The sequence below is a fragment of the Amia ocellicauda genome, chromosome 18, assembly GCF_036373705.1.
Source record: "Amia ocellicauda isolate fAmiCal2 chromosome 18, fAmiCal2.hap1, whole genome shotgun sequence".
Taxonomy (NCBI): Eukaryota; Metazoa; Chordata; class Actinopteri; order Amiiformes; family Amiidae; genus Amia; species Amia ocellicauda.
The window spans coordinates 1,923,526-1,939,168 of NC_089867.1; the positions used below are offsets into that span (position 1 = coordinate 1,923,526).

General features: G+C 40.8%; 1 protein-coding gene across 1 annotated transcript in view; it reads right to left on the reverse strand.

Annotated features, from left to right (window-relative positions):
* The window catches only part of nipal2 (NIPA like domain containing 2), a 50,909-nt gene that overhangs the window by 22,147 nt on the left and 13,119 nt on the right, over positions 1 to 15,643 (reverse strand). Inside the window, exons 2-3 of the mRNA XM_066690775.1 lie at positions 2,045 to 2,113; positions 907 to 1,078 (exon numbers count right to left, since the gene is read on the reverse strand). Coding sequence (XP_066546872.1) covers positions 907 to 1,078; positions 2,045 to 2,113 — 241 coding nt within the window. The remainder of the gene's footprint in view (positions 1 to 906; positions 1,079 to 2,044; positions 2,114 to 15,643) is intronic.

A 15,643-nucleotide genomic window follows, 5' to 3' on the forward strand; every position in this document is an offset into this window, starting at 1 on the left:
GAATTCTGAGCACTTTTGTGATGCACAGCTATTTTTAACAAAAAGGAATATATATCATATGAACAATAAATGTGTAATGGAATATATTCATTACATTTCTAAATTGGAGATTTGTATTATTATTCTTAATTCTTGAGGGGGAGACAGGGTTGAATTCACTCTCAGTACACTGTCAAAAGAAAACAGGCAACCATGGGTGCCTCATCCATCCATTTTCGAAACCACTTATCCTTGTGAGGTTCGCAGGGAAGCCGGAGCCAATCCCGATCCCAGCAGGCATAGGGCGCAAGGTAGGAATACACCCAGGACAGGACGCCAGTCCATCGCTGGGCAACACACAAAGTGCAGTCAGACCAATTAACCCATCCTGCATATAGGTAAGCACCCCGATCCAGGGACTCTGGAGCTGTGAGGCAGCCGCACTAACCACCGCACCGCCGCCATGGGTGCCTCAGTATAGGTTAAATAAAAATACATGAATTAATAATCAAGAATCAAATCAAATGAGCATACCTTCAAAAGTTAAAACTATCTGAACTGTTTGTACAACCTCTCTGGCTCTTTGTTTAATGCAAGATTATTTTAGTCACCATACAGTGATCAGACAGAGGACATTGGTTTGTTGAAAGCTAAAACAAGCTTAGACTGCCAAGATACCTGTGGTAACTCCCCTTACATGGTAAACGGATGATGTGTCCTTTGCTTGACAGGCACAGTCCAAACATTGCAGCTACATTATACACTAGAGTCAATGCTCACACATATCAGAGCTCTCTTTACTTTTGGGCTACAGTTTTAAGTAATTGAATTAATATACTATAATAAATTAAAGAGTATGCCTTCATTTTGTTTTATTATTACAGTCCATTACAGACTGAATGTCTGAAGCAAGAAACACCACCTTACCAATGACAGAGACGCATCCCAGCGGTGCAATGAGTGTAGCTGGGGCAAACCCGTAGGCTGCAAAGTTGCCCAGCTCCCCAACTCCCATTAGAATGATTGCACACCACCAAATGCCAGTCTTGTAATAGGGCTTGGAGCCTTGCTGCTGAGACAAGTGCACATGTGTGTATTTCTGGGGGGAGGAAAAAGAAGGAAAGTCAAACACCATTTAAGCTTAGTGTGCTTCAAGTGTGATAAACAGCACCTATCAGGTTCCCCCAGAGTAATTCAATTCAGAGGAGTAATCTTATAGGTAGGGCTTAAAAATCTTGGTTTCTAAAATCCCAGTCAGTTGTAATTAAGACATATCTACATCCTAATTACGAGAACATTTGCAGTGGAAAACCATGCCAAGTGAGAAAACTAGAAAATTGGCATAAATTGGTTAAATTGAGCAAAGTGCAAAAGCAAGGTTTTGTTTCAACATCAACCTTTCTCCATGTGTAATTATTACAGAGAATATGTTATAACATATGGTTAAAGGAACAATACAACCCTAAACTATTATAGGGGGCAGTCTTCTAGCTGCATCCAGAGGTTTTAGAAAAGTAATAATGTACATACACTTTTTTTTTTTTTTTCAGAATTTATTTACTGAACCCTGGAAATGGTTAGACCTGAATTTCTGCCGTGCAGTTTTTCCTTTACTTGTGTCAGTATGAAATAGCTGTATTATTTAAAGGTGAAATCAACTACAATTCCAAATCATGGTGTTAGTGATTTACAACTATAAAAATAATATCTGTGGAGTACCCTTATTTTTAAAGGGCATAATTAAACTGTAGTTTTAAGTATTCTGTAGAATAATAAAGTAAAATTGGAGAAAACGCAGATTACTTATTAAATAATAATATTTTACACTTACACTAAGAATCTAACTTAAACGTTTATTCATAGAACCATTAGCTGTTTCTCTAATGGTGGCAATGTTACACTGAAGGAACAGTAACTTTGGCAATCAGTTTCATATTATATGTGGTTGCTTATACTACTTAAATATAAGAATACTTTTGTAAAATAAATAAAAAGCCTATGAAAATTTTAAAACTGTAAATAAATGGTTTCCTTAAATGTTCCATTTCCAGCTATAGGACCTTACCTGTATATTTAATGAAATGCTGATCAGAAAGTTTCCAAATATTGCAATGAGAATCCCCAGCAGATGAGTCTGCAAAACAAGAGAATATTAGCAACTTTTGTACATTGAAGTGATACTTTCAGCTGGTTACTTTCTAACATGTTTTCTTACCTATTGATATCACATTTATCATTGCTGTTCTCAAGATAACATTAAACAATTGCTCTGTAATAGTCTGACATGGTAATATTGAATAATGAAGATGCCACAGACCATGGCACAAGAAACACACTGAACCAATTATTTTTTTTCTCAGTCTCCCATTAACTCAGTACTGACCTACAAGCCTCCTTGATCTCCAATGATACAAGAAGAAGGCTCAAGCAGGTAAGTTAAATGAATAAATGCATGAGGAATTGAATATCCCTTATAAATAATATCCTTCATCAAATTTTAGGATCCTTGACAATATTGCCCCAGCCAAGGCCATTAATCAAACAGTGAGCTTCTCTCTTCTGGAACAGGGCAATAGCTATTATGACCAAATACATAGCAAAACAGTGCCTGCACAGAGAAACAGACAAAAAATAAATGTCTAAAGCATATATTTTAAATAGGAAATCTGAACAAACTGCATTCTTCCCAATTGTTTTTTCTAGAGCTTGAGAGATCACGATTGAAACTGGAAACTATATAACCAGGATGCATTAAAACCAGCTCAATCTCTACTCTACCTGTGTTCTCACAGCTATAGACCTTGCCAGGCAATGATTACATACCTACCTGTGGTCATCTGACAAAACACAAACATTGCTCCATCAACAAAAACAAATAAAATTTAGGCTGGGATTAAAATCAAAACTGTGACCCACCTGCTAATAGAAAGCTACAGAACTGTACTCAGTTGCAACTTCATTTTTAGTAAAATGCTACTTTCTTCTAATCATAAATGTAACCGCTATAATGTACAGGTTTGCAGTTTTCTTTTAGAGGTAGGGCTGGGTGATAAATCAATATCAATAATTATCGTGATAATTACTTCTCTCGATAACGATATAAAGATGTTTAGATACATTTTCGATAATTTCGATAATTCAGTACAGCAGTGCACTTCACCTCTGTGATGCAGCAGGAATGTGCAGAGAAGTGACAATATGCCTGTGGAGTGGAACATGCCACTAAACACACCTGCAACTCGGACCACTGGCTCAGCGTCCGTGCCGCCCCAGAGCGGTCTGTAAAACCTGGCCGGTGTCGGAAGTTCATTTGTTGTGGAGGAGCAGAGTGATTGTGGGTTTGGTTTGTGTTTCGTTTTAAAAACAAAGACCGAAAACAACACTACGAACGATAGAGCCTGATGTGGAAAGGACTTTGTGTCTATTTTATTCTTTATGCTTTACGTGATTAGAGACAGTGTAATAAATACACTTTTCTGTTAAGAGATATTAAGAAGAGCTACGTGTATAGACAACATTATATTCAGACACACATTACATTGCTGTAAGAAAACTTTTCCATGTGCAACAATACAATATTTGCTATTTATTATTATTGTTATTATTGTAATCAGTCAAGATATGTGCTAGTAGATATGCATTTTAAACGGCACAACGTGACACTTAATCTATTACTCTCACTACAGATTTGTAACTGCAAATGACACTTTTTGCAGTATTATTTATAATTTACTTAGAAGACGCCCTTAACCAGGGCAATTACAGTTGAAACTAAATACAAACGTTTCACAATTAATCATACAGTAACATCAGCTATAATATAGCAGCTTTAATTTAAATAAAGTGTGCATGTCTCAGTCATTGCGTTTATGGACGCATTTATTAAACCAGTCCTTAATATTTTAGAGGGAAACCCAGATCTGCTGTATTTATTTATTTATTCATTCATTCATTCATTCATTCATTTAACTTGTAAATGGGCACGCGTTAACTAAATTGTGTTCGCCTTCATGCTGATTGTCTCTGTGGGGCTATTATACATCAGACTGCAGATGTTTATTTTATTGAGGAAAAAGGACTGAAAAGGGATTTTACTTAATTTTACTCATGCATTTTGACCGTGTTATTTCATAGTGACCAATTTGCTATTTACGCATAGATGACAGGATGAGCTACAAAGGGTTTGACAGCTTCTAATACAGTAATAGTGTTGAAAAACAGAGGGTAGCGCATTCTGATAGGTCCCTTCTGTCCAACAGGATGTGCTGCCTCGGATTTTAAGTGTTAAAATGCAGTAATAGTGTTGAAAAACAGCTGGTAGCCCATTCAGACAGGTCCTTTATGTCTGACAGGATGAGCTGCTTAATATTTTCAGTCGGGGCAGCTCATTTCAACCAGTAGCCCATTGTTTTCAGATACCGGGCAGCTCATCCTGTTAGGGAAGCACAGTGTGTCAGAACACCGGCCATGATCAGATTGAGTCAGATGGTGTCAATGATGAATCATGAAGTGAAAGTGGTGTGTGGGTTTTGTAAAATTAGTGACACGATGACTTTACCAATTGACGATTGGCTCTTTTATTTAGAAGGCAGGACTTATTCCGCCATATCGGTGTTTGACAGATGACGTAAATCGAAGTGCATCATTGGCGTCGGCGCGATTTTTGAGATATAGTGGCTGGAGTTCATTCGCACTGAACAAGCAGTCATTATTATAGTTCAAAAGGGCAAACAGTGGAAGTTATCGTATTATGCGAGATACAAAAAAACTGCAAAGCTGCAAAGTCGAGTTTGTCATCTGCCACCGTGACAGCAAGTGGACTTTTGAAGCTGAAATAAGTGGATTATACATGCTCTTTCAAATCGACAAGAGAGGAACAACATGGATGTTATTTTACCAACTTTCTTGGCAAGGAGGATGGATTGTACGTGTCACGGTCAGGTACAGGAGAGAAGGCTACTAACGTTACATTAGGTAAGACACAACGTTTTATTTTCGCAACTTGTAAATTAACTTGTTAATAGCAATTAGGGATCTGTGCCGATCGGGTTCAATCGGGTCTGTGTGTCCCGTCCAGTTCCAGATTTCAAATAATAGACGGGTCCGAGTCGGTTCCGGGTAGTACATTTACAGCATTTCTCGGTTCTGCACGGGTCCGGGTCCAAACTTTCAAATAATAGATGGGTCTGGGTCGGTTCCGGATAGCATATTTCCGGGTCTCTTCGGGTTTGGGCACACATTTTTGGACCCGTGAAGACCTCTAACTCATGCACTAAAAGCCTTCCCGCAGAGGGCAGGATGACACCAAGAGTCAAAGTGTCTTGTATATTGTTCCTACATGATAAGAGTATATTGGCAAAGTAACCTGACTTTTCTGCATTGGGAAACAACAGTGAAACAGGACACATCATGTGACTCTTTCCCTGGGTTCAGTATATTGTGTGGACCCATCAAATGTTGAGGTTTTAAGATTTTAATAGACCTAAAAAATAAAAAGGTTTCTTTTTACATAAAAAAAACTTTCAGTTTGCTCCTCACATTATGAATATTCATCGGACTTTTAATAACAGACTATATGCAAAATGTACAATAAAAATGTATAATTCATTATAAATAAAGGGCTATAATGATGAATTCAACTGGGTATAATAATTATAAGAACAACAATCAAAAGTTAATATTCACTTATTTCATGGTTTCCTGTTGTAAAGGCAATCAAATTCCAATTGTTTTGTTGGCCTAACCTTTACTTGATTGGCATTGTCAGATTTATTTCAGTGCACTGCATTCAGAGAAGACCTAGTAGTGAGCAGCTGCAAACATACTTCCTATTAATATATACTACATGCAACAACATGAGAAGTGTATGTCAATGTGATTCACATTCAGTTCATTGTCACAATTATAACCAAGCTGAAAATGTCAGGCATCAAAGCATTCCTACACCCGATGGAAGCACCAAATTAAATATTATTGGAAGGTGTTTACTGCAAAACTCATACTCAATAATTCCAGTAAAATTAAAGGCCACAGTTCTCTTAGGGTCATAAAGAGTTAACAGTGTTATTTACTAATTAATGACTCAACCAGCTGTAAAGTGTTCTAAACCCAAGAGTACAGTGCAGGCTGCTGCACTGTGCAAACACAACTGTCTTGATTTAGCAGGGTGGGTCCAAGATGCATGACAGCAAACCTGGCTAGGCTTTGACTTCTGAGGTAGAACAGAAGAGCAGAATAATAAAGTAAAATCACCAACAATAGTTAGCAACTATAATTATCTGTCTATTGAAATTTAATTAAAAAAAAATCACAAACACAAATGCACATATACACACAGATAATACTATTATAATATGATTATATATATTCATATGAATATACACCGATCAGCCATAACATTATGACCACTGAGAGGTGAAGTGAATAACACTGATAATCTTGTTATCGTGGCACCTGTCAGTGGGTGGGATATATTAGGCAGCAAGTGAACATTTTGTCCTCAAAGTTGATGTGTTAGAAGCAGGAAAAATGGGCAAGCATAAGGATCTGAGCGACTTTGACAAGGACCAAATTGTGATGGCTAGACGACTGGGTCAGGGAATCTCCACAACTGCAGATCTTGTGGGGTGTTCCCAGTCTGCAGTGGTCAGTACCTATCAAAAGTGGTCCAAGGAAGGAAAAGCGGTGAACCGGCGACAGGGTCATGGGCGGCCAAGGCACATTGATGCACGTGGGGAGCAAAGGCTGTGATCACACACATACACATACAGGTCATTTGGCAGTAAGAAAGCCATTGCTAAGATGGCAAAATAAGAAAAACAGGCTTGCCTGGGCCATGAAGCACTGCCAGTGGACTACTGAAGACTGGAAGAAGGTCTTATGGACCGATTAATCAAAAAAGCAGGGTTTTTGTAAGCCGTCAAGTAGGCAACTTGGAAAACATCAACCACAGCATTTTGCAGCGCCATGCAATACCCTGTGGTATACGCCTAGTTGGTCAGGGGTTCATCCTACAGCAAGATAATGACCCAAAACATGGGATGAACTCAACAGAAGGGTGAAAGAAAAAGCAACCTACAAGTGCAACACATTTGCGGGAACTTCTGTAACAGTGTTGGGAAGAACTTTCCGAACAATATTTGATTTCTATTGTAGAAAGAGTACATTGAAACATTAAACTGCGTAAATTTCAATAAAAAGTGGAAAAATCGAGGTGTTCTAAAACGTTTGACCAGTAGTGTATACACGCACATAGACGGGTGACAAATTAAAGGAAAAACCTGAATAAATTAGTGGAGGAGCATAACGAATGCTGATGCCTTCAAAGAGGTGTACTGCATGATACAATTAAGCAATTAACATCCTATCATGCTCTGTGGCATGTATAAAACTGCTGAGCAGGCCCAGTTGACCTTGATTTTGGATCAAAATGGCAAGAGGAAAGGATCTAAGTGACTTTGATAGAGTGGGGCTTTATCCTATGGTGAAACATTTCTATCCTGATGGGAGAGGTCTCTTGCAGGACGACAATGCCCCCATCCACAGGGCACAAGGGCTCACTGAATGGTTTGATGAGTATGAAAATTGTGTGAATCGTATGCTATGGCCTTCACAGTCACCAGATCTGAACCCAATTGAACACCTATGGGAGATTTTGGACCGACGAGTTAGACAGCACTATCCACCACCATCATCAAAACACCAAATTATTTAATTGGGATTCTCTCCCTTTGAGAGGCACACCTGGGAGGTGCAACATATATTTTGTAACATGAAACCAACATTAATTAAACATAACAAACTGAAATGTGTAAGTTGCATAAGTATTCACCAATACTTGGTAGAACCACCTTTGGCAGCAATTATACCTCTACAGGCTTTGCACATCTGGCTCCTGAAATTCTTGCCCAGTCTTCTTGGCAAGATTACTTAAGCTCTCTCAAGTTGGATGGGCACTGTTGGTTAACAGCAACTTTCAAGTCTTGCCACAGATTCTCCTTTGGATTGAGGTCTGGGCTTTGAATGGGCCATTCTAGGACACCCAGCTTCCTGTTGCCTTGGCTGTGTGTTTAGGATCATTGTTTTCCTGTGACGTCCGACCCAGTCCCAGGTCTCTTGCAGACTGAAGTAGGTTTTCCTCTAGGAATACTCTCCATTCATCTTGCCCTCAATCCTGACATGTTTCCCAGTCTCTGTTGATGAAAAGCATCCCCATAGCATGATGCTGCCACCACCATGCTTTACAGGGGGGATGGTGTTACCTGGGTGATATGCTGTGTTGGGTTTGCCCAGGCATAACACTTTACATTTTGGCCATAGATTTCAATTTTTGTTCCATCAGACCACAGAATCTTGTGCCACATCTTGTTGCAAATTCCAAGCGAGATTTTAAATGGTATTTTTTCAAAAATGGCTTAATTCTTGCCACTGTTCCATATATCCCAGCTTTGTGGAGCAACCGGATAATAGTTGATATATAGATAATTCCTCCCATTCTGGCTGTGGAACGCTGTAGCTCCTTCAGAGTTGCCATTAGCCTCTTGGTGGCATCTCTGAGCACCGTCCTCCTTGCACGGTCACTCAGTTACAGTGGACGACCTCTAGGCAGTCATGGTTGTGCCATATTATTTCAATTTTTTTATAATGTATTTAAACTGCTCCGTGGATATTCAAAGTTTGGGATGTTTTAGAGCCCAAACCTGACTGGTGCCAGAACTTTACCAGAACTTTTGCTTGGTCTTGTTTTGAAAGCTCCTTGGTCTTCAGGGTTTTGTTGTTTGGATATGCTCTCTGACATACTCTGGGGCCTTCCAGAAACATGTGTATTTAATCTGAGATCATGCGACACTTTAATTGTATACAGGTGAACTCATTATCAACTATGTGACTTCTGAAGACAATTGGCTGCACCACAGTTTATTTAACTGTGTCATAGCAAAGGTGGTGAATACTTATGCAAACTTTTCCATTTTTCTTATTTGTAGTTAATTAAGAAAAACTTTTTTTTCCATCTAAATTATGTAATACTTTGTGTACATCAGTGACAAATCCCAATTAATTCAATTTTGTTTCCAGATTTAACACTGCAAAATTTGCAAAAGTCCTTGGGGATTGAATATTATTGTACACACACACACACACACACTTCTATTTATAAATTATTACATGTATCCTGTTTCATGGCCATAGAGACATTTACCAGAATTCCTCTGCAATGTTATTTTTAACATATATATTATTGGTATTCAATTATAATAATCATAATGATAACAGCTTGGCTTTGTATTTTATTGAATGTATTGTTTAGGTCTTCTTGTTACAAGTATTGACACTTTTTTGTCTCATTTCAAGAGGTTAAACATCTACAGGGTATTGTTTGTAGAATTTTGAGGAAAATAATGAATTTAATCAATTTTGGAATAAGGCTGTAACATAACAAAATGTGGAAAAAGTGAAGCGCTGTGAATACTTTCTGGATGCACTGTATCTCTCTATTATCTGTTAAGGGGTTGTAGTTTAAAGCTGGAAGTTTGAATGCTTGTGTTATTCTAGACCAGTGGTCTCCAACCCTGGTCCTAGAGAGCCCCAATCCACTTGGTTATAGGTTACCCCAAATCACCAATTTCTATACTGTGAACACGTTAGTTATTAATGAGTTAAGCAACTACTATTTGCTGGTTTACTGAAATATCATATGTCATATAAAATATATCCACCACAGTAATGTAATCAAAACTGACCTGAAAGCATGTAGTCCTCATCTGAGACAGTGCAGTAGTGTGGTTTAATAGCAATGCATTAGTGCAAGAGTCTGAGAATCAGGAGTGTGCTGTGCAGACCTGGAATAAGTCTGGTTGCGCAGTGGTATCTTTCTTGAAGTGTGGAGCCCAGAACTGCACACAGTATTCCAGATGAGGTCTAACTAGTGCATTGTACAGTCTTAACATTACTTCCCTTGTTTTAAATTCTATACTTTTGACAATATACCCTAACATCCTGCTTGCCTTTTTTATTGCTTCCCCACATTGCTTGGATGGAGAAAGTGAGGAGTCCACATAGACTCCTAGGTCTCTCACATGTTATTTCCTCTGGTTCTATTCCTCCCATAGTGTAATTATAGTGGACATTTTTGTTACCTGCATGTATTACCTTGCACTTGTCCACATTGAATTTAATCTGCCAGGTGTCGGCCCACAACTAAATATTATCCAAGTCCCATTGATTAACCTGTGCTGCCGAGATTGTATCTGCTGAGCCACCGATTTTAGTATCATCTGCAAATTTGACAAGTTTGCTAACTATCCCAGAGTCCAGATCATTAATATAGATTAGAAAAAGCAAAGGCCCTAGTACTGATCCCTGTGAAACTCCACTAACAACCTCACTCCAGTTAGAAGCAACTCCTCTCATCAACACCCTGTTTCCTATACATCAACCAGTTCATAATCCATCTACTTACATTACCCTGGATGCCGACAGCTTCCAATTTGAGGATCAGTCTTTGGTGTGGAACCTTATCAAAAGCTTTTTGAAAATCTAAGTATATCATATCTTATTCTTTCACGTGATCTACAGCTGCAGTTGCATGTTCTAAAAAAACTCCAATAAATTAGTAAGACATGATCTGCCTCATTTAAACCCATGTTGACTATCTCCAAGAATATGGTTTTCATTAAGATGCTCCTCTATTTTCTGTCTAATCATTTTTTCCAACATTTTACAGGTGATGCAGGTGAGACTGATTGGTCTGTAATTTCCTGCCTCAGTTTTGTCCCCTTTCTTGACATTTGCTGTCTTCCAGTCAGTTGGCACATCCCCTGTTCTATGTGTCATTTAGAATATTTAAGTTAGCAGCTTATAAATAATTTCCCTCATTTCTTTAAGTACTGTTGGGAAAATACCATCAGGCCCAGGTGATGTGTTTGTTTTTAATTCTGCTAGTCCCTTTAGTACCTCTTCCTCATTTATCCTAATCTCTCATAGGATTTGACTGATTGTTAACCTGTGGCATGTTATCTGTTTTTTCCTTTGTAAAAACCTCTGTGAAATACTCATTTAGAACATTTGCCACATCTTGTTCATTTTCCAAGATACTTCCATTTTTGCCCTTTAGCTGTTTCACTTCATCCTTTATTGACCTCTTGCTGTTGTAATATTGAAAAAAGCTCTTTGCATTAGCTTTAGCTCCAAGAGCTATGTTTCTTTCTATTTCCCTCTTTGCTTTCCAGATCCCTTTCTTAAGATCTCTTTGCAGCTCAACATATTCTTCGTATTTTGTTTCGTCCTTATTTTCTTTCTCTTGATATTTTTTTGCATACCTCTATTACACCATTTTGGCCAATGTTTTCTGGTCCTCAATTTGCTAAGTTTGGGTACAAATTTCTCCTGAGCCTCAAGTAGTATATTCTTAAAATATAACAATCCATTTTCAACTGAATCTGTATCCAGTGTGCTCCAGTCTACCTCTTCTAAGTGCCGCCTCATACCTTCAAGGTTTGCTTTTCTAAAATTGTAGACCATTGTTTTAGACTTGGTCCTTGTTTTTTGAAAGAATGCCTCAAAGCCAGCCATATTGTGATCACAGTTTGCCATTGGTTCTCTAACTAGTGTCCCTCTAACTCTATCTTGGTAATTTGAAAAGATCAAGTCAACGCATGCACTCTCCCTGGTTGGTTCCCTGACAAATTGAGTTAGAAAGCAGTCATTTACCATCTCAACCATTTATATTTCTGCTTCTGTAGTCCAAACTGGGCTTTCCCAGTCTATGTTTGGGAAATTGAAATCCTCCATTATAACAGCCATATCCTTGCTACATGCAGTCCTGATTACACTGAACAGTGCAACATCTTTCTGAATATTTGAGTTGGGTGGCCTGTAACACACTCCTACCACTAATCCTCCAGATCTTTTATTCACAAGTTTAACCCACAAAGATTCAGTTTCATTACTAGGATGTAGTTCGGGTTCTTCTGCCTCAATGTTGTTTCTGACATATAATGCTACCCCACCACCTCTTCGATTTTGCCTGTCTCTCCTAAACTGTGTGTAACCTATCAACTTGTATTCATTGTTTTCTGTAAGCCATGTTTTGGTCACTCCTACAACATCAGTCACCCGCCAGCACTGTGGCTTCTAGGTCTAACATCATGTTCCTTATACTCCTGCCATTGAGGTACAAACATTTCAGGACTTTCCTACTAGCAGTTTCCCTTTGTTTTCATTCCTTAGTGGAACATCTCCCATTGTCAGAGCTCCCTGCACCCCTGGTCCCTAGTTTAAAAGATTCTCAATTACTCTGCACATACGCTATTCACCCTCTGAGCCGTCACTGTCCAATTCGGTGTCCAGCAGTTGGAACCTGTTGGGCATTTCTAGCTCATGGGATGTCTCTAAGGGTTGTGCACGCTCTTTTCTGCGGTTACAACCTACTGTAACCCAGCATTCTTTACACTTTCCTGCTCTAGCTTTTAACTCTCCTAGGTTTTGGCGTGCACACCATCTCTCTCATGGGCAGATTGACCAGTTCTTCCATATCAACTACAGCTCTACAGCTGCTTAAATACCTTTGTGTTCAGCTTCTGGCCACCAATTGACACCTCACTGACTCCACCTCCAGAATCCCAAACTAGGTCACCTTTCCTTCACTCTAGTCTAACCACACAACAAACAGCTGGACTGAATTAACTACAGTTTAAGCAAACTAGGAATACGATTTACTTCAATTAAGGCAAATATAAAAACAATATTAGGAATGCTAAGACTTTCTCAAAGTAAAAACACAACAAAAATAGCTTGCTCTCTCTCACCTGTCTGGTGACTGACTTGGGTAACTCTTGAACAGTTCTTTTGTCTTTTTGTTTCTATACAGCTGCTTAAATACCTTTGTGTTCAGCTTCTGGCCACCAATTGACACCTATAGACCAGACCTGGTGCCCACCAAGAATATTGCAACTCTTTCCTGGCAGGCCAGTCTACTTCTATAATTCTCACTCTTTAGCTCATTTAAAACTCTGCTACTCACTACCTAGCTCCACTACAATACTTACCACTTTTCCTTCTTCTATCCCATCCTTGGCAGAGTTTAAATTGGTTGTAGTAGGGAGCAGAGTAGAAAGGCAAGCAGCAAGCCAACTACCCTGCTGCCTTTTTTACCATTTTGCTGGTCTACTTGTCATGTTAACCATTACTCCTCACTAGCTACTCCTAACTCACTATCCCTTAAAGGGTACCTGTAGTCAAAAACAACAAGGTGCTAAACATTTTACCAGATCGAATGATTACTTTTGATTGTGCTGGTATTGTCAACAAAGCACGCATAACCCAATGGTTAAAGTTTCTTTGAAAACTTTTCGGGTCAAGTAACATTGCGCCACCATATTGCCATTTAATTTACCCAGTTCAAAGGTTAATATGATGTATGGTCATTGACAGATGTCAGGCGGAATCTTCAGTGAACAATATGCATGCTGGGATAGCTGTCCAAGATATTCATAGTCTGTGATTGGGTAATACAATCTCTAGGCTGATGACAGACCATGGTAACATACTTTCCATTGGTCTATGCCCATTCCATGCCCATGTTCTGCAGTTGCGCACTGGATTTCTAAAGCCAGGAAGTACGTGATGTAAACAAAACCTCACAGGTTTTTTTTTCAGCAGAATCTCAGCTACACAGCTTAAAACGCATGTCTGCATCACAAATTGTTTCCCCGTGAATTAATACTTTGTAATTAAATGGATCCACCCAATTTGTCCTCTCAGGGTTAAATACAACACCGTGCAGGTTACTGAGTGATATTATGGTTAGTTTCCTATTCACGTCTCCATGCAGTGGAAATCACCTCTCCCTCTCACCTCTTCCTTGTAGTTCTCTACCGTCCACCTGGTCCACTCACCTCCTTCCTGGATAAACTTGACTTTCTTCTCTCCTCTCTCCCCTCGCTGTCCTCACCTACCATCCTCCTGGGAGACTTCAACATCCACCTCTCCAATCCTTCCCACTGTGCCAGATTTCTTCCTCTTCTTCACTCTTTTAACTTCTCTCTCTCCCCATCTCCCCCCACTCACAGGGCTGGCCGCCAGCTAGACCTCATCTTCTCAAGAGGCTGCTCCCCCTTCGACACTCTCTGTGACACCCATGGACATCTCGGACCACCACTTCATTTCTTCCTCCCTTTCCCTTCCCTCCCCTCCCTCCCCTCCCTCCCCTCTCCACCCACTCCCTCTGTCACCTTCCGCCGAAATCTCCGCTCTGTCTCCCCCTCCACCCTTGCCTCCACTGCCCTCACTCTCTTGCCTTCCATTGATTGTTTTTCAAATCTATCTGTAAACTGTGCTACCTCCTCTTTGTTCTCCTCCCTCATCTCCTCCCTTGACTCTCTCTGTCCTCTCACGTCTCGTCCTGCCTGTCCCTCCCCTCCTCAGCCTTGGCTCTCTGCTGTTCTCCGTGCAACCCAAACTAGTCTGCGTGCCGCCGAACAAAAGTGGAAAAGGACCAAACTCCCAGCTGCCCTCGAACTCTACCGCTCCCTACTGTCCACATTCTCATCCTCTCTCACCACAGCCAAGAAGTCTTACTTCCAATCTCTCTTCGAATCCACTATCAACAACCCTCGCAAACTCTTCTCCACCTTCTCCTCCCTCCTTGCCCCCCCTCCCCCTCCTCCTCCCTCATCTCTCACTGCTGATGATTTCGCCTCCTTCTTCTCCTCCAAGATTGCAGACATCTGCAGGCTCTTCAATACTCCACCCTCATCTCCCATCACACCAAAACCTCCCACCGACCTAGCTTCCTTTTCTTCATTCTCACCTCTCTCAGATGCTGAAGTTTCTGCTCTCCTCCTATGTCACAAACCCACAACATGCGACCTGGACCCTCTCCCTTCTCGTCTCTTCCAAGCAACCGCTCCTGATCTTCTCCCCTTCATCTCCTCCCTCCTCAACTCCTCACTCCTTTCTGGCTGTTTCCCCTCTGCATTTAAACAAGCTGCTGTCATCCCACTGCTCAAGAAACCAACCCTTGATGCCACCTCTCCTCAGAACTACCGCCCTGTCTCCCTACTTCCCTTCCTCTCCAAGACTCTCGAGCAGGCGGTCCACCGTCAGCTCTTGGACTTTCTGTCCCAACACTCACTCCTTGATCCTCTGCAATCCGGCTTACGCACAGCTCACTCCACTGAAACGGCTCTCCTGGCTGTCACTGACTCCCTCAGTCGAGCTCGGGCAGCCTCCCTCTCCTCAGTCCTCATCCTCCTTGACCTCTCTGCAGCATTTGACACCGTTGATCACTCCATCCTCCTCTCCTGCCTCGCTGACCTTGGGATCTCTGGGACTGCTCTCACCTGGTTCTCCTCCTACCTCAGCGACCGGTCCTACCAAGTGACATGGCAAGGCTCCTCATCCACCCCCCAACCTCCCCTCACAGGTGTTCCCCAAGGCTCTTCTTCAGCTAAAAATCTAGGAGTCACCCTCGATCCTGCACTCTCCTTCTCCCAGCACATCACCACGCTGACGCGCACCTGCAGATTCTTCCTTAGCAACATACGCCAGATCCGTCCCTTCCTCACCAACTACTCAACTCAGCTACTCGTCCAGTCACTGGTCCTCTCCCGCCTGGACTACTGCAACTCCCTCCTGGCCGGCCTGTCTGCATCCACTACCCTCC